The 20,335-nt window shown below is 39.0% G+C and overlaps 1 protein-coding gene across 3 annotated transcripts in view; it reads right to left on the reverse strand.

The window, feature by feature from the left end:
- Positions 1 to 20,335, reverse strand: part of LOC127419025 (disco-interacting protein 2 homolog B-A) — an 87,399-nt gene that overhangs the window by 23,597 nt on the left and 43,467 nt on the right. For all 3 annotated transcript variants that reach the window (XR_007893592.1, XR_007893591.1, XM_051660051.1), the window contains exons 2-10: positions 7,830 to 7,901; positions 5,893 to 6,024; positions 5,151 to 5,276; positions 4,029 to 4,268; positions 3,337 to 3,474; positions 1,131 to 1,250; positions 470 to 667; positions 263 to 354; positions 51 to 161 (exon numbers count right to left, since the gene is read on the reverse strand). Coding sequence is in view for 1 of the 3 variants with exons in the window: in XM_051660051.1 (XP_051516011.1) it covers positions 51 to 161; positions 263 to 354; positions 470 to 667; positions 1,131 to 1,250; positions 3,337 to 3,474; positions 4,029 to 4,268; positions 5,151 to 5,276; positions 5,893 to 6,024; positions 7,830 to 7,901 (1,229 nt within the window). In the remaining 2 variants the exon portion in view is untranslated. The remainder of the gene's footprint in view (positions 1 to 50; positions 162 to 262; positions 355 to 469; positions 668 to 1,130; positions 1,251 to 3,336; positions 3,475 to 4,028; positions 4,269 to 5,150; positions 5,277 to 5,892; positions 6,025 to 7,829; positions 7,902 to 20,335) is intronic.

Raw genomic sequence — 20,335 nt, forward strand, 5'->3', positions numbered from 1 at the left:
GCTAATTTATTATGTTTCAAAGGTTATTTATATATTATGTTTAGCCATACCTTTTGGGACAAAGGCACTTCTATTGGGACAGGAATGACCTCAGCAAGAAGACACCCATAGAAGGCCACCCAGAACATCCCGGGGTCACTGTTGGGATACACCAATGCCACCTAAAAGGAGAAACATGGAGAATAAAATGCAACAATGACCTGGGAGCTGTCACAGGTATACTGCAGTGTACAGCTACATAGTATGTGCTTAAATGTGTTACCCTGTCTCCGGGCTTCAGCACTGGCTCATTTTTTGTGCCTAGTTTATTTAGCAGTGTGTATGCCAACTTCAGACTACGACTCCAAAGTTTACCTTGAGATAACAGGATGGATATGATATTATGAAGGACACAGTAATAAAAAAATTACAACTATTTGAGATACAGAATAAAATGGGTAGATTAATTCAGTCTAGTGTGATATCTCACCATAGGTGAGGGTGTAGAGCGGTTTGCCGGTGATGTCCAAGGTGGTGAGAGCAGGGCTCTTGGCCTGTGTGGCTCCCCAACGTGCCAGTGCAGCCTGAAGGGCCGGTGGCCAGTTACTGACCACCCCCAGCGGCTCCCCCTTAACTGGAATAATCTGTCGGCCCTCTGGTCTGGGTGTGTTGGGATCTGGCTGGGGAACTGCAAGTGGAGAGGAGAAGACGAAGGATGTTGGATGCTCATGATGATACATCTAGCCCCAAGACTACTTTAGAGTGCAATATATTATTTATGGTTATATGTTAAAGAAGCTAAAAACCCTGCATGTAATATGGCACAAAAAAGACTCAAATGTTTAGCTCCGTATTGAGAAGGCCAAGTCGGAATATGTGTCATTTTGTATTATTATTTTTTTAATTATTATTATTATTAATTAATTATGTATTATTTTATTGTATTTTTATTTTTTTTTAGCAATTTGGGTGCTGATTTTGAGAGAGTGGCAGCTGAAAGCATAATTAGCCATAATATTTTATATATGTGTAGATCTTCGTAATGACAGTCATTTCAATTCAGAGGATATTAGTGGAGTGTTCTTTGGAATTATTTGGAGACATTTCTGTAAACACAGAAATGCTAATAAATAAACATTTTAGCTTCATACCTTCCACAATCTCTTCAGAGTCATCCAGGAAGAACTCGCTAAGTGGAGGCCGTTTGGGTCTCTTCAAAGTATTGAGCAGCTGCTGAATTTTAGTGGAGACACGACTATGTACTGGAACACCTATTAACAAAGATATTCTCAATCACTTCTTCAGAGAACAGGAAGATTAGCTTCTCAAAGAACACCATATGGAACGCACTCAAATGTAGTCATGGTTTAACTTAAATGTATATTCGAGTCCTCTCAAATATACATACTGTCTGTAACAAATATACTGTGCTGTCCATTATCTATTATAGTGACAAAGGAGTGATTCAATTAAAAACAGGTTTATCACAAACAGATAATCTTCAACAAACAGGTAAACACACAGAAACAAACAGGATCAGTTTGGGAGAACAAAACCATTGGGTGACACTACACTGCATCCCCCCCAACACACCTTTTCCTACAGTCAGATGAGCATCAAACCATGAATGAGAAGGAAGCAAAACATTAAAGCATTAGCAGAACCACATGATAACATGTCAATTTAGAACCTTTTTAAAATACATTATCAACAGGAAGTGGTTTATGATTCTTATTTAAGAAGTGAATAGCCTAAATGATCGGAAATCATAAGAGTGGTGATGCGGAAATCACTAAACCAAAACGGAGATCAGTAGCAGGGTTATGAAGTACAAAAGGCTATTTTAAATTAAATAGATTCAGGCCTACTAGACCTCCGTGTTTAAGCGTTAAAGAATGGCTTAACTGTAAAAGCCTTTCCTGTAAGTCAGTGTCATTTCAACATTTATTTTTTCCTTGCCAAATTATCTGAGAAGTAATACACTACCAACAAACTTAAAGAGAGTTCCCATTATGGGGGCCTGGGTAGCTCAGTGAGCCCTGACGCTGACTACCAACCCTGGAGTCATGAGTTCGAATCCAGGGTGTGCTGAGTGACTCCAGCCAGGTCTCCTAAGCAACCAAATTGGCCCAGTTGCTATGGAGGGTAGAGTCACATGGGGTAACCTCCTCGTGGTTGAGATTAGTGGTTCTCGCTCTCAATGGGGCGTGTGGTAAGTTGTGTGTGGATCGCAGAGAGTAGCATGAGCCACCACATGCTGGAAGTCTCCGTGGTGTCATGCATAACGAGCCACGTGATAAGATGCGCGGATTGACAGTCTCGGAAGCGGAGGCAACTGGGACTTGTCCCCCACCACCCGGATTGAGGTGAGTAACCGCGCCACCACAAGGAACTACTAAGTAGTGGGAAGTGGGCATTCCATATTGGGGAGAAAAGGGGATACAAATTTAATACACTGAAAAATGTGTGTGTATATATGTGTATATATATATATATATATATATATATATATATATATATATATATATATATATATATATATATATATATAAATAAATTATTACATACATAAACTGTTTTTTTTTTTGTTTTTTATTACATTCCTGAAAATGAATGGGAATAAATACTCATTGTTAAAATAATAGTTAACCCAAAAATAATTCTCTCATTACTTACTCCACCTCATTCCATCCCAGAGGTGTATGACTTTCTTTGTTCTGCTGAACACAAACAAAGGTTTTTAGAAGAATATTTTAGCTCTGTTGGTCCATACAATGCAAGTGAAAGGTGCCAAAATTTTGAAACTCCAAAATGCACATAAAAGTAAGCCAAAAGACTCTGGTGGTTAAATCTGTTTCTTAAGAAGTGATACAACAAGTGTGGGTGAGAAACAGATCAATATTTAAGTCATTTTTTACTTGCAAGCTCCACTTTCACATTCTTCTTTTGTTTTTGGCAATTTGTATTCTTCGTGCATATCGCCACCTTCTGGTCAAGGGGGAGAATTTTGAGTAACAAAGTGCTTTTTTTTAATCTGATACTGATCTGTTTCTCACCCACACCTATCATATCACTTCTGAAGATGTGGATTTAAACAATGGAGTCATATGGATTACTTTTATGCTGTCTTTATGTGCATTTTGGAGCTTCAAAATTTTGGCACCCATTTACTTGCATTGTATGGACCTTCACAGCTAAAAAATTCTTCTAAAAATCTTCATTTGTTTTCAGCAGAAAAAAGAAAATCATATACATCTGGCATGGCATGAGGGTGAATTATCCCTTTAAACTGAATATGTGTCAATGCCTTCGCTTCCTGCATCTCAGAGCTGTGAGTGATGTATGTGTTGGCCGTACCGCCGGCAGTGTCCATCATACTAGAGCGACTCTGGCCACGGCTCATGCCCTTCACTGCTATGTTGGGTGGCAGATCCACTCTGGAGTTTCTCTCCTGAGGCACAGAGGATGTGACATCAGGCGGAACACTGCTGCTCTCTGCATTGAGAACACATTACAGCAGTGATTCATCACATGCTGAGTATTAAACACATGACATACATGACTGAAAAAACAGGTTTGAGGAGTCAGTTCAAATGCAGACTGATAGTGGAAATGTTGTTGTGAATTTGTTTTACCCTGACAGGGTCATTTGAAGTGCCCTCAAAGCAGTAGTTCACCCAAAAATGAAAATTCTGTCATTATTCGGAACACAAAGGAGATGTTAAGCAGAATGTTAGGGACTGACAGCCTCATTTAACATTCACTTTATGGAAAAAAGACGCAATAAAAGTGAATAGTGACTGACACTAAACTTCTGCTTAAAAACTCCTTTTGAGTTCTACTGAAGGAAGAAAGTCACACAGGATTGGAACAATATAAGGGTGAGCCAAGTATGACAGAATGTTCATTTTTGATTGAACTATCCCTTTAAATAGTTCTTATATAAGTGTGATACAACTACAAAACTGCAGCCCTACTGTGTGGTAGGTGTGTATGATCCAGTACCTGCACATGCATGCGTATATGTGTGACTCATTATTCTGCATTACCTATGCGGGTGTGTGCCAGCACATCTGCGAGTGCACTGGTCTGCCCTTGGCTGTGGTTGTGGTTTTGAGTTTTGCTTTCTCCGTGAGAGAGGGTGGAGGAGGCAGAAGAGGAGGTGGAGGAGCTCTGGACAGAGCGGTTGATCCAGTACTCAGGACTCTGGAGGTTCTGTGCCAGCATTGCACTGATGGCAGCCTGACGCCTTCGCAGAGAGCCCTCGTCCTCTGATGTTGAAGATGTATCTGTAGACAAATGCATTTACAAGTTAGAAAGGTATTTATATAGAGAAATAAACAATATTACAGATAAAAACTCATATGTTATATGGCATTTAAGGGGGATGCACTTATATAGAAAGTTTTGCGTTATGACTAATAACCAATATGCTGACAGATAGCCTATTATAAATTATCTGTAATGTTTAACCTGTTTAAAAAAAAATAAAAAAAAACACCATCCACACTAAGTGAAATAATATGTCAGACAGAAAAACATTTTACTGTACAGTGTAAAAGACAGATAACTGTTTGGTAACCTAAGGAATCTGGCAAAGGAAATTATCTGCTCTAAATATCAGCCTAATCAAAACCAATATGGTAATTAAAAAAAAAAAAAAAACATTTATGGCAAATACCAATATAGTCACCAATATATCCTTAGAGTATACCTAGAGAATATACAATTCTCTATACAAGGTTCCCACAGTATTTGACCAATTAATTTCCATGACTGCTCAAGTCATTCATGAATACTGGATAAGGATTTTTTTTAAATAATTTTGAACTCACAAACAGCTATTTCTAGCAAATGAAATATTTCAGAGCTGAGCATAACTAGCAAAATTATAAATTCACAATAGAAATTGTGATTTCTTTTTAAGATTTTAATAATTTCCATGACTTTTCCAGGCCTGGTTATCAAAATATTTTAATTCCCTTATATTTCTCCAGCTTGTCCTTGACCATGGGAACCCTGCATATATCTTGTGGCCTTTTCCTCATATTAAGACCAGGGTGTGTTTTCAGGGTTTGGGTCTGTCTGTACATTCTGGCTCTGAGACCCTTCCATCAGTGGGATCTGGACAGGAGGAGCAGCAGAAGGCTTGTGGGTGATGCAAGACCCACCGGGAGGAGTGCAATGCTCTGCAGGAGACTGGGCAAAAGCTGAACGGCGCTTGGTGGGCATGGGAAGGGCCATTTTCTCCTCTCTATGCCTGGCCAGAGCAGCCTGCACGGCCTCTGTGTGAATATCTGGCAGACCAACAGAGTGACGAGGAGAAGAGGGACAGAAGGGTATAGAAAGACAAATGAAAAGATTAACATAACACAAAGGCACATGACAGGAGGCATATGAGACATTCAGTAATGTCGCCGAACAGTGATTGCAGTTACTAAACTGACTCATGTAGAGACAAAGAATTCTCTCTACGCTGGTGACAAACACATTAAGTGTTCACACTGAATCTCAATGCAAAAATAATTTTCTTAATAAGTATTTCTGCCTTTTTTTCCCCCCAAGTTGAAATATTTAAATATCCTTAAAACAAGATACATTTAATGAATAAGATGTTCAGCCTTGTTCTTAGAGAATATATAATAAATTAAGTATTTTTATTACGCCATTGGCATATATAAGAGTATATTGTCTGAAATTCGGTCTTATTATCTATCACAATTTTGCATCTAAAGTAAGTTTATATTGTTTTAAAAATGTGTAGATATTTTTACTTGAAAACAAGATAAAATTAAGTATTAAGGAAATGATTTTTTGTAGCTTTTTGAGTTATATCACATGCATTTATTAGAGCTTGGTCAGAGTCACTTAAAACAAAGAATGTACTGTATATGATGAACTGAATTTCCTTACCTGACCTGTAGCGGTCGTCCCGAGCTCCTCCGCTGCGGTGAACTCGGTGTTGCCGTGGGGCGGGAGTGGGCCCAGTGTTGGGGCTAGGGGTGGGGTCTGAAGCAACACCCGGGGTCAACTGGATATCCACATCTACAAAGACCACAGCTCATAAAACAAACTAATTTGCACACACCACCACAGAAAGGGTTCCCAAACATTTTGACCAATACATTTCCGTAACATTTCCAGTCATTTGTGAAAGCTGGATAAGAACGTTTAAAAATAATTTAGTGAAAAAAGCCAATGAAACATTTTAGAACTGAAATTGTTAAATTTAATATGTACAATTTCATTAATTTCCAAGACGCTTCTAGGCCTGGAAATCAAAACTTTTGAAAGACCCTGGTATGGATTACTTTTATGCTGCCATTGTGCTTTTTGGAGCTTCAAATTTCTGGCAACCATTCACTAACATGGACCAACAGAGAGGAGATATTCTTCTAAAAATCTTCCTTTGTGTTCTGCAGAAAAAAGTCATACACATCAGGGGTGCCATGAGGGTGAGTAAATGTTGGGAGATTTTTCATTTTTAGGTGAACTGTTCCATTAATTTCGGTTAACATAAATCTCCGAATGCATACACAGAAGCACTGATATTTGACACTTAACATTGATGTGCTAACCAATATGCACCAATTACCAGTTGGACAAAACAAATCCAATAAAGTCCATTCACAATTTTGTTTCTAATACAACATAAAGATAGGCTGACTTTGTACAAATGACACAGGCTGGAGAGGAGCAGACGATAGGGGGTGAACTTTAACTTCAAAGCACTAAAATGGCACCTTTGAAGACACACTACCATATTTGACATCAGAGGTTTCGACTGAGAACATATCTATGCATTATATGCAAATTTCACTAATTTCATATCAGAAGGATGAAGTTGAACCTATTAAGTAAACTGTGATTCTGCAGTCCTTGAATGTCAAAGCAATAATGTATTTATGGAACAAGGAAGTCAAAGTTGATGTCACTGAACTGTCACAATGCACAAACAGAGTGAACTCATCTCTTTTGGTTCCTCCTTCACTCCTGTATGACTGTGTGTGTGTGTGTGTGTGTGTGTGTGTGTGTGTGTGTGTGTGTGTGTGTGTGTGTGTGTGTGTGTGTGGTTACTAACAGGCTGGAAAGATCCGGAGACCAGCAGCTGGGTGCTAACCGAGGATATAATCTAAATCGATTGGGTTACTCAAAGTTTCCAGATAAGGAGATGGGTTACTAATGGCTGTTTTTTCATGCAAGACTATTTTAAGTGACTCTTATTTTTAAGTGTGGTCTTTTGATGTAGCGAGGGTTCATACAGCATGCATACAACTCTCAACTGATGTATCACGTTCATCTGCCCTGAGCAACAGAGCAGGTGAAGTTCTACAGACCATCACTAGGGTGCAGCAAGGAGCCACACTTCTGTGAATAATGCAGATACAAAAACAGTAGTATCTTGGATACATCATTTATAGAATAAGGATAAAATAGTAAGACATAATTAATGCAACTTGAGAGATGTCACATATCTACACCACATTCTTCAGCTGGATTCAGTTTCACCATCACCATCATCAAAAAAGTTAAACACGAGCAACAACAAAACATAATGTAACTGTGAAAAACATTGGCTATTTAAAGGGATAGTTCACCCAAAAAATTATATAAAATACATAAAAAATAATGCTAAATATCTCAGTATGTGTTCCACTGAAAAAATCAAGTCATGCGGATTTGGAGCAATATGAGGGTGAGTAGCCTAAATAATTATAGAATTTTCATTTTTGGATGAACTGTCCCTTTAACAGACTCTGATCAGTGTGTAGAAGACATTGAATGACATGCAAAAGAGAGGATGCAAAGAGAAGAAAGAAAAAGAGAGGAAAACATGGGGCATCTCTTACTATGGGTCTGTGGTACGTATGGGCACAGCAGTTTCGCTCGTTTCTTTTCATAGCCTTTCTGTGTGATGTCACCTGTAGGAAACAAGCACAAGAACCACCACATTAAGACACAAATAAACACATAAGATGCACATCTGTTTGAAATGTAACCGCAACAATCTACAACCACAAGTTGAGCTTCTCTATTCCGACTGGTGAACTCTGCTTGGGAACATTTCTATATACGTTTTTCATAATTAGTATTGCTTCCTAAGGGCCAGTAAATTAGTGACCTAGTAACCATACTGAACACTCTAGCAACCACCCACAACACCCTTGTGGTGGCAACTTTTGCACAGTCAAGCACCACTTACTTTTTATTCCAAAAACATCACGTATGTTTCGGTCTTTAAATCTCACAGCTAAAACATGTTCAGCAAGAACAATTGAGTCAAAACCAAACTACAAAAGCATTTGAGCAAAGTCAAACCGTTAGACAGTGTTAGCTTGTAGCGGATGATGCAGCTACCAAGAAACTTCTTAAAAAATGAAGGAAAAACAAACAGAACAAGCCAAAAAACAGAAGGATGGCCTTGTGAGTCACGATCACATGGATCCACCTCCATCCTGTTCATTTTCTCTTTTCTCTCTGAGAAGTTTTAGGCCTTGACTAGCACAACCATTAACACTGTGGGTAAAGTCCACTCTGAGAGCTCCCCCAAAGATACACGAACCAACGCACTCCTGTGCACTTACGCAAAACAGCCCCCCTCACCCATACTGATGTGTACACTTTCCCTCCTGCATGTGCACACGCACAGGATAGAGCAACAATAAGAGTGCAGGGAAGACATGGGAGGGGCCGCCTGACTTAAGCACACACTCCAGGGCTCAACAATAATGATGGCCCGATGGCCCGGGGCCAGTTATAGAGAGATTCGTGACAGTTGATGGATCTGCCACTTGCCATTTGAAGCCAATGCTGTATTGTCACTACATCTTACGTTTATTGATTGCAAACTTAATGGAATGTTCCGGGTTCAAAAACAATTTAAGCTCAGTCAACAGCATTTGTGGCATATGTTGGTTGCCCCAAAAAAATATTTCAACTTAACCCTCATTATGCGACGTTTTAACCTAGAGCATAAGTTTTGACTTCACTATCTCTTTCACGCACACTCCAGCTGTGTGTGCCCTGTTTATTGACTGGTACTAAGATGTGTATTTAGAGGTGTCATCACCATTAACACCGGCAATGTGCATCTCTTTTGACCAACTGCGTTCGGATTTCGAGGACAGCGACTCTGAATTAATGACTGCATACATCCATCATTACATTAGTGTGTTACTGCATGATTAGTGTTTTATTTTATTATAATAAAGAGCAAAGTATGATATCAAAATGAAAGCACAAAAGCGGCACATTGTTTCTGCTAACTTGCATTTTTAATCTAAGCGCAAACATGACATTTAGAGCAGAATTGTCAGTTATTTTAGTCAAGTACCTGCATTAGAGCCTCAGAGATGTGTCTGGTTCTCATCTGTGACATTTTATGCATGTATGCGCATTTTCAAATTTTCCATTCGGATGTTTATTTCCTTTTAAAGATGCACATAACCGGAATAGTATAAAAATATTGTTTTAGCACAGCAGTTGATTGACAAGTAGAACTTAAGCTTGGGGAGACCAAAAATCTATTATTTAAGCCTATCCACTGTCATGTATATGCCATTTTAATGGATGCTACGCCTCTGAATGTAGTAGGCTCTGACAGATAAAAATAGACCATGATGGAAATTTTACAACTCAGCCAAACAAAATGATGGATAAAGATGTTTTCTAGCGCAACCTCTGCTTCAGGGGTCTTGTAGAATCCATGCCTTGGCGGGTAGGTGCTGTTTTGGCAGCACGGAGAGGACCAACAGTATATTAGGCAGGTGGTCATAAAGTTTTGGCTCATTAGTGTATATATGAACTTCCAACTTCAGCCACTGGGCTGGGGGCAGTGGTTCGAATTTCGGTGAGCACAGACCAATTTCAGCAGCAGACCAATTTCGTCCTCCTGTTGCCCCACTTCATAATGTGATCAGTCTAACTACTGACAGGGAAAGTAAAAAATATGAATTGCTGGCCTGTCTAGACCAGCAGAAAAAAATATATATGCTGTTGAGCCCTGCACGCGCACACACACACACACACACACACACAAAATTTTGCTTTCTCTCCTCTAAGCGGTGGCAAACAAGTAGCTCCTAAAGTCCAGTGACATACGACTGGATGAGGTTTACACCTCATGGCCTCAAGAGAGTTTGGGGCAACACACGTTACGCAGCCAAAATGAGCTAAACAAAACCAGGAGTGACATATCTGCAGACGAATGCTGTTTATCCAGAGGTACAACTGGGCTCCTGGTACTTTTAGAAACCAGAACTGCTAACTTTAGGAGACAGCTGTCAGCTTCAGGTGATAAGATTACACACAATGGTGTTTGTTAAATTCCTAGAAAAAAATAAACACGCAGCATCTCGGAATGAACTGCATGGACAAAGGGAGTGAAAAGGAGAGAGAGAGGGGTAAAAAAGACAAAAAACAGGACAGAACAGAGAACAGGGAGGCACAAAGAAAGAGCAAGAGAGAGAGTGAGTGATGCCTTTTTCTGTGGTTGTATGAGATGGGACAGGCCGCATTGAGTGCAGAATTCATGTCTGGTTACTCTCTCTACTTAAGAATGTGGGCTAAAAACACAACGGCTCTTTCCAGCCCCTTTTTCTCAGTGTGCAATAACTCACACACACCCAGACACATACACACATATACACATACACTTCATTAAAACCTCTTCCAGCCGACCAAACTGCATTGTACAAAATAAAATAGGCTGAAAGTCAATGCCACAATACTAGGGTGTTGTGTGTGGTTGCCAAAGCGTTGCTATGTGGTTAGTGTTGCTAATGTTTGAGTGATTTTCAGCGCATTGCTATGCAGTTGATAACGTGTTCCGGATCATTGCAAGGACATTGCTAAGTAGTTGCTATGGTGTTCCAAGTGGTAAGAGTGTTGTTATGTGGTTGAAATGGCATTTTGGCATTTTTTACTTACAGGCCCAATTCAAAAGTCTGACTGATGTTTTCATGAAAACAAGTGTACGAGTGTAAAGCTGCTTTTTGCATGCAGCAAGAGTGCTGGGCATATGGAGAATAGCTGACTGGAGGTTCATTGTGTGTGTGGGTGATGTGGGAGACTGATGTAATGCTGGGAGGGCAGCTGGGTCAAAGACACACACACAGAGCAGAGTCTGTGCTCACACAACAACAGGCCCGCACAAACTGGCAGTGCCACTCTAGCACTGAGGGCGCTTTGTGCCCACTCACTCCCGCAAAAGATCTCTCTATTCTTTTCTCTTCTTTTCTCTCTCACTTTCATCTATTTGCCTGCCCTGCCACTCACCAACATGAACAATCTGCGGGGCACGCATGGCCCTGCTTAAAAAAGACAGATGTATCAGCTATGCAAATTAATCGGCCAATATTTGGTCATTTTGCCATAACCAGCTTCTGCTTATAACTGAGACTAAAGCAGCTGATTAACAGAAGTGGTCATTCTGCTTAGTGTCAGTTAAGAAATCCATCTACCACCTTGTCAACAGATGGTACACTTTTCTATTTAAACATTTTTCAAGTAAGACTGTGTGTCAATACAGATTTCCCAATTTGATTTGATTCTGATTCACGTGCTTTTCATCAGATTCGATTCCGATATGATTTGATTGATTGATTTAAGTTAAATTCAGTTATAATGTCCATTTTTCTTACATAAGAAATTCACTCTCAACTAATGCTGTAAATTACACAGGGATTCTTCTAACTTGGTACATTACAAAAATATGAATTAAAAAAACTATACAACAGGGCCCAACCAGTTCAATGGCTATTTAACTGATATAAAAATCAAAACAACTAAAACCGAAATAAACTTTTAAGTTAGAGACTGATCTTGGGATCATTCAAATGTAGATCACAATTAATCAGAACATCAAGAATTTTACCCAGCCCTATTTGAGTGTACTTAGGGTAAATATTGTGTTAAAAAAAAAAATATTGATTTAATTTTAGCAATTCTGTGTCACTTGCCATCATTAAATTATATTTTAAATACACTGGTGGCCAAAATTGTAATAATGTTCAGATTTTGCTCTTATGGAAAGAAATTGGTACTTTTATTCACCAAAGTGTCATTCAGCTGATCACAATGTATAGTCAGGACATTAATTATGTGAAATATTACTATTACAATTTGAAAAAAATGTTCAGAACTTCTTAAACAACTTCAAAGAGTTCTCATCAAAAAATCCTCCACGTGCAACAATGACAGCTTTGCAGATCCTTGGCATTCTAGCTGTCAGTTTGTCCAGATACTCAGGTGACATTTCACCCCACACTTCCTGTAGCACTTGCCATAGATGTGACTGTCTTGTCGGGCGCTTCTCACGCATCTTACAGTCTAGCTGATCCCACAAAAGCTCAATGGGGTTAAGATCCATAACACTCTTTTCCAATTATTTGTTGTCCAGTGTCTGTGTTTCTTTGCCCACTCTAACCTTTTCTTTTTGTTTTTCTGTTTCAAAAGTGGCTTTTTCTTTGCAATTCTTCCCATAAGGCCTGCACCCCTGTGTCTTCTCTTTACTGTTGTGCATGAAACTGGTGTTGAGCGGGTAGAATTCAATGAAGCTGTCAGCTGAGGACATGTGAGGTGTCTATTTCTCAAACTAGAGACTCTGATGTACTTATCCTCTTGTTTAGTTGTACATCTGGCCTTCCACATCTCTTTCTGTCCTTGTTAGAGCCAGTTGTCCTTTGTCTTTGAAGACTGTAGTGTACACCTTTGAATGAAATCTTCAGTTTTTTGGCAATCTCAAGCATTGTATAGCCTTCATTCCTCAAAACAATGATTGACTGATGAGTTTCTAGAGAAAACTGTTTCTTTTTTGCCATTTTGTACCTGATATTGACCTTAAGACATGCCAGTCTATTGCATACTGTGGCAACTCAAAAACAAACACAAAGACAAATTGAAGCTTCATTTAACAAATCAAACAGCTTTCAGCAGTGTTTGAAATAATGGCAAGTGATTTTCTAGTACCAAATTAGCAATTTAGCATGATTACTCAAGGATAAAGTGTTGGAGTGATGGCTGCTGGAAATGGGGTCTGTCTAGATTTGATCAAAAATGACTTTTTTCAAATAGTGATGGTGCTGTTTTTCCAGTAATGTCCTGACTATACTTTGTGATCAGTTGAATGCCACTTTGATGAATTAAAGTATCAATTTCCTTCCAAAACAGCAAAATCTGTACATTATTCCAAACTTTTGGCCACCAGTGTATACAGTACGAGTTTTCACACCTTTTGGCCAATGGATTTTCATGACTTAACCATGAATTTTCCAGTCATTTGAGATTCTATAGTAAAAAGGAGATCGCTCTCAGAAAGAGTAATTTCAAGCCAATGAAATACAGTGCCATGAAAAAGTATTTGCCCCTTCCTGATTTCTTCTATTTTTGTGTATTTTTCATACTAAATTGTTTTAGATCTTCAAATGAGATACAGTATAACATAGCAAAGGCAACCTAAGTAAACACAAAATTCAATTTTCAAATATATATATTTTTACTGAAGCAAAAAAAAGTTATCCAACACCAATATCACCCACGTGAAAAACTAACTGCCCCCTTAAACTTAATAGCTGGCTGTGTCACCTTTAGCAGCAACAACTGCAACCAAACGCTTCCAATAACTGGAGATCAGCCTTTCACAATGCTGTGGTGGAACTTTGGCCCACTCTTCTTTACAGAACTGCTTTAGTTCAGCCACAATGGAGGGTTTTCGAGCATGAACTACCCATTTAAGGTCCTGCCATAGCATCTCAATCAGGTTCAATTCAGGACTTTAACTAGGCCACTCCAAAACTTTAACTGAGCTTCTTTTGAGCCATTCAGTGGTGGACTTTGCTTTGGATCATTGTCTTGCTGCATAATCCAGTTGCGCTTGAGCTTTAACTCACAGACTGATGACCGGAAATTCATCTTTCCTTCAATTATTGCAAGTCGCCTTGGCCCTGAAGCAGCAAAGCATCCCCACATTATCACACTACCACCACCATGCCTGACCATAGGTATGATGTTCTTTTTGTGGAAATCTGTGTTTGATTTACGCCAGATGTAACAGGACCCCTGTCTTCCAAAGAGTTCCACTTTCGACTCATCAGTCCACAGAACATTCTCCCAAAACGTTTGAGGATCATCAAGGTGTGTTTTGGCAAAATTCAGATAAGCCATAATGTTCTTATGAGTTAGCAGTGGTTTTTGCCTCGCCACTCTTCCATGGATGGCATTTTTAGCCAGTGTCTTTCTGATAGTGGAGTCATGAAAAGTGACCTTTATTGATGTGAGAGAGGCCTACAATTCCTTGGATGTTGTCCTTGGCTTTTTTGTGACTTCATGGATGAGTCGTCGCTGTGCTCTTGGAGGAATTTTGGAAGGTCGGCCACTTCTGGGAAGGTTCACTACTGTGCCAAGTTTTCTCTATTTGGAGATAATGGCTCTCACTGTGGTTCTTTGGTGTCCCAGAGCCTTTGAAATAGCTTTTTAACCCTTCCCAGAATTATGTATTTCAATTACCTTTTCCTCATTATTTCTGAAATTTATTTCAACCTTGGCATAGTGTGCCACTGGGTGAGATCTTTTAGCCAACTTCATGCTGCTGAAATAGTTCTATTTAGGTGCTGATTTGATTGAACAGGGCTGTCAGTAATCAGGCCTGTGTGTGTCTAATCCAGCTGAACCCCATTATGAACTATCAGTTTAAAAAAAAAAAAAAAAAAAAAAAAAGAAAATCAGTTGGTCAACCACAATTCATACCACTCATGTGAAGGTATGCGCCACCACATGGCAAATTGGTTGACGTAAACGAGAGAAAAAAGGTCAAAGATATTTGGTCCATTGTGACAGCAGTGATTTCTCATACGAGTGTGTGCGTGTGTGTGTGTGTGTGCACAAGGGTCAGTGCACAGGATATGAACATTACCCCACCCAGTGTGGCCTGCCAAACGTGGTCCCAGTGTATTCATGGGGAGGAATGTGCTGATTGGATGAAGGCCGGGGCCAGCTGGCCAGCAGAGAGGCAGCGGTGGCCAAATGGGAGAACCAGCCAGTTCCCTTCAGAGCTTAAAACAGACTCTATGCTTGACAGGCACACAAGCATACAGTCAGGGTTTAAAGGTATAGTTCAAAAAAATTTCATCATTTACTTATCTTTCCAAACCCATTTGGCTTTATTTCTTGCATGGAACCCAAAAGAGATGTTAGGCAAACACAAGGGTGAGTAAATGATGACAGAATTTTCATTTTTGGGAAACATGACAGAGTCTCTGGTGTTTATGTTCCTAGAAATATCTGCTAAACATCCACAGCATTATCTGTGTCAGTGTGTCAGCACATAAATTTACCCTCCAAGCCAATCAAGATCTCTGGGTGTGTGAGAGATTGTGTTTATCACTCACATGGCTCAGGCAAAGCCAGTAACAGAGGAAATGATAAGCTTGTGAGGCTTCCTGGTCCATCGAGCCCCAGGGTGACTGGAAAAACCCATGAGCACAAGAGAGGAAATGCAATGAGAACACACACACAAGAAAGTGAGGGCAAAAACAAAGAACCCAGCTAAGAGGGTGCTGAATACCCCACTGCAGGAGTGCTGTGTTTTTCTCGGGTTGCTAGGCTTCAGACTTCTGCAGCCTCTAAAATGAGCAGAATGGTCCCAGGGAAGACACGAATATAAATAACTTGTCTGATGATTTTTCATAATGTTGCCGGTGCAGCACAAATCTCCCCATTGCTGTTGATTGGAACAACTAACAGTTCTTATTCTGATTCAGTTAATCAGTTGCTAACGTGGCTTCCTCTTCTGCCTCCTGCTTTGACCTGTCAGGAGGCTACAGTGTTGTGTGTGCATGTGTATATCTGGCATAGAATAATACAGCACCTAATAAACACAGATGGGCAGTGTTTCCCATTAATGACCTAAACTGTGGTGGCCCACATGGTAGATCTTACTGCAATAACATGAAAAAGTAGATCTCATTCCATAGAAGTGTGAGCACTAGGGCTGCACCAATCCGATACCTGTTTCGGTATCAGCGATACCGATACTGAAGCTTTTAGACGGATCGGGTATCGGTCCGACGAGCCCAATCCAAATCCGATACTGTGTGTTAGTCATGTTCATTACTGTCAAACTCCAAAAATGACATAAAAGAACCATAAAAACACAACTGAAGTAGTTCATATGACTCGGGCATTTTATTCAAAGCCACTTGAAGACGTGTGATAGCTCTGTGAATCACAAAAGGCTGTGTTTAATAAGTAAATATATAGTATGCGCAGTGCCAGCGCGTTAGTGAATGGTGCTGCTCTGTTGACAAACTCATGCACAGGCTGGTGCACTCATAGCTATTTTTAGCCTTCACAGCGGTGCGCAATATTTGAGCGCTACTCAAGAACAGCATCTCAGATGTAGATGCTCAATAGTTCGGTTCACATATAATATGCATTTAGAATGGCACCGGAGGTGAATTTGACCAGAATTTGAATAAAAAGCAAATTAAACTACTGTGAACTTGCCTACAAACAGACACATACAGGACTTCCTGGAGAGTTTAGAATGTCAAAATAAAAGCCTGAGGGTTTTAAAAAGGCACGATTTAAATATATTACTGTTGTATTTAAAATTTAAATTAAGTCAATAACAATAATATTAATAATAATTTATTATTATTATTATTATTATTGTCATCATTAGTATTTGTTTACAATTTATAACAATATTTAAGTTGAATGGGTTCCAAAAAAATAACTGTGTTAATGAAAAGTGGACTTTTCGTCAATTTAGTCAACTAAATTGAACAAAAGTCGAAACATTTTTGAAAAAAAATAAAAAAAATAAAATAAAATAAAAACACTGGTTTCTTTTCTACTGAAGACTTGAAGACTGGAATTCCTGTTAATTTTGCTGCTACATTATCCAGTATACTAGTTAATAATAAGCTATACATTTATATTGAAATAATGTGTAGTTAGAGGTTTGTGTTTCTTTACATATTAAAGAGTACTCCCAATTAGTTCCATACAATAATGTAAAGATATTCTAAACTGATTATGCAAAAAAAAAAAAAACAACACTGGTATCGGCTTGGGATCGGTATCGGCCGATACTGAGATTTCCGATATCGGAATTGGAAGAGAAAAATTGGTATCGGTGCATCCCTAGTGAGCACCACTACAGTAAATGATGGCGATGGAGACTTTCCTTTATTTGACTACCATATGTAATATAAGATAATTATCATATGACAATAGCCTCCTCCTACCCAGTGCAGTTTACTTTTCTGTCGCAGAGAATTGAGTTGATCGCATAGGTACACTGTTAGTTTGGCCGTCGGTCATAATTTAAAAAAAAAATATACAACATAAACTGACATATTACTTGAGCATGTGCTGCAATATGGAAGTCATTCATTTTCAATGACAGTTTGCGATTTAAGGTGACATGAGCAACAATGAGTGTTGGCAAAGCGACAAAGTTGAGCTACCACCAATTGGAGTGCTCAAGTCAAGTAATCCACCCCAGATACAGTTGCATATAGCAGTCGAGGAGATATGAGCAGCAACTTGGCGGCCTCAAGCAATATAACCTCCGTCAGTGTTAACAACCTTTAATGGAGAACTTTGGTAGTAAAACTGTCAAGAGGTTGACATGTTTGAACCATAAACTACATCTGACACAATCTATATAATCTAATCCAAAACATAGTGATAAACAACTGTATTTTGTATTTTCCTAAAAAAATGTAAAATGCCTCGTATGGTCTTCTGGAAACACTTTTGAGTAATAATTTAAACAAAACCATGAATCTTTTTTTTATTTTTTATTTTTATTGACCAGTACACTAAAAAAACTGTCCGAACAAACCGATTCCTTAAAATGAATCGGACTTCCCAATGCTAAGCCAAACTAAAGAAGCCTCAAAAGTCTGTTCCCCACACTGAAAAGACACAAAAAGTTTCTGTGTATACAGTCCCACTGATTTAAGAGGACCCTTTATAAACACCCTCACAAAGCTGTTTAACAGCCGTTCAGTATTACTCATAAAAGCAGTGCCAGATGAACAAGTGTCCTGCAGAAACACACTGCTGCATATTTGACTATCGCCACAATTGGGCCAAATTTAGCCTCCGATGCATGTCACAGGCTTTAGGGGTCAACCCAACCCAAAGAATCAGCTGTTATTAAGACAATGTGACAAGCCAGTGCAGATATTAACAGACTTAAAGGGCCTGACTAAGTAAATGAAACATGTGGAATAAAACACGGATATGAGAACACCCACATACACAATTAGCCTACTTTAAATCCATATGGTGTGGTGTTTGGCGATAGGCCTTCTTTGCTTCATTACTTTCGAATGAACAGAATGGTCGAGGTTGTTATTTGTTGATGCACACTTGCAGACCCTTGTTAGAGTGTTTCAAAGTTAAATATGAGCAGGCAGTCAGAATTGATAAAGCTAAGGTTTCCACAATAGAAATTTGGGAAAAGTGCAGCAAAAATCAAGGACTTTAATGCATAGAAGTAATGCATTCTACGTCAACAGTTCTAATTGCAAGCCTTTTTTGGTGCATCTAGGTGTACAGTTGTGATCAAAAGTTTGCATACCCTGGCAGAAATTGTGAAATTTTGGCATTGATTTTGAAAATATGACTGATCATGCAAAAAATCATAATGATAACAGAAATCACCCAAATGGCCCTGATCAAAAGTTTACATACCCTTGAATGTTTGGCCTTGTTACAGACACACAAGGTGACACACACAGGTTTAAATGGCAATTAAAGGTTAATTTCCCACACCTGTGGCTTTTTAAATTGCAATTAGTGTCTGTGTATAAATAGTCAATGAGTTTGTTAGCTCTCACGTGGATGCACTGAGCAGGCAAGATACTGAGCCATGGGGAGCAGAAAAGAACATTCAAAAGACCTGCGTAACAAGGTAATGGAACTTTATAAAGATGGAAAAGGATATAAAAAGATATCCAAAGCCTTGAAAATGCCAGTCAGTACTGTTCAATCACTTATTAAGAAGTGGAAAATTCAGGGACCTCTTGATACCAAGCCAAGGTCAGGTAGACCAAGAAAGATTTCAGCCTCTGCCAGAAGAATTGTTCGTGATACAAAGAAAAACCCACAGGTAACCTCAGGAGAAATACAGGCTGCTCTGGAAAAAGACGGTGTGGTTGTTTCAAGGAGCACAATATGACGATACTTGAACAAAAATGAGCTGCATGGTCGAGTTGCCAGAAAGAAGCCAATGCCACAAAAAAGCCCGGTTACAATATGCCCAACAACACCTTGACACGCCTCACAGCTTCTGGCACACTGTAATTTGGAGTGACGAGACCATAATAGAGCTTTATGGTCACAACCATAAAGCGCTATGTTTGGAGAGGGGTCAACAAGTATTGTGCTCCTTGAAACAACCACACCGTCTTTTTCCAGAGCAGCCTGTATTTCTCCTGAGGTTACCTGTGGGTTTTTCTTTGTATCCCGAACAATTCAACAAATCAGTTTCCAGTTCGAACATATACAATTGAAGTCAGAAGTTTACATACACTTAGGTTGAAGTCATTAAAACTCATTTTTTAACCACTCTACTGATTTAATATTAGCAAACTATAGATTTGGCAAGTTGTTTAAGACATCTGCTTTGTGCATGACACAAGTAATTTGTCCAAAAATTGTTTAAAGACATATTGTTTCATTTTAATTGACTATATTACAATTCCAGTGGGTGAGAAGTTTACATACATTAAGTTAACTGTGCCTTTAAGCAGTTTGGAAAATTCCAGAAAATGATGTCAAGCCTTTAGACAATAAGCCAATTAGTTTCTGATAGGAGGTATACTGAATTGGAGGTGTACCTGTAGATGTATTTTAATGCCTACCTTCAAACTCAGTGCCTCTTTGCTTGATATCATGGGAAAATCAAAATAAATCAGCCAAGACCTCAGAAATTTTTTTTATTGACCTCCACAAGTCTGGTTCATACTTGGGAGCAATTTTAAATGCCTGAAGGTACCACATTCATCTATACGAACAATAGTACGCAAGTATTATTCTGTCTCCTAGAGATGAATGTACTTTGGTGCGAAAAGTGCAAATCAATCCCAGAACAACAGCAAAGGACCTTGTGAAACAGGTAGACAAATATCTATATCCACAGTAAAATGAGTCCTGAATCGACATAACTTGAAAGACTGCTCAGCAAGGAAGAAGCCACTGCTCCAAAATCACAATAAAAAAATCCAGACTACAGTTTGCAAGTGCACATGGGGACAAAGATCTTACATTTTGGAGAAATGTCCTCTGGTCTAATGAAACAAAAATGTAACTGTTTGGCCATAATGACTACTGTTATGTT

Source organism: Myxocyprinus asiaticus, chromosome 28, assembly GCF_019703515.2.
Source record: "Myxocyprinus asiaticus isolate MX2 ecotype Aquarium Trade chromosome 28, UBuf_Myxa_2, whole genome shotgun sequence".
Classification (NCBI taxonomy): domain Eukaryota; kingdom Metazoa; phylum Chordata; class Actinopteri; order Cypriniformes; family Catostomidae; genus Myxocyprinus; species Myxocyprinus asiaticus.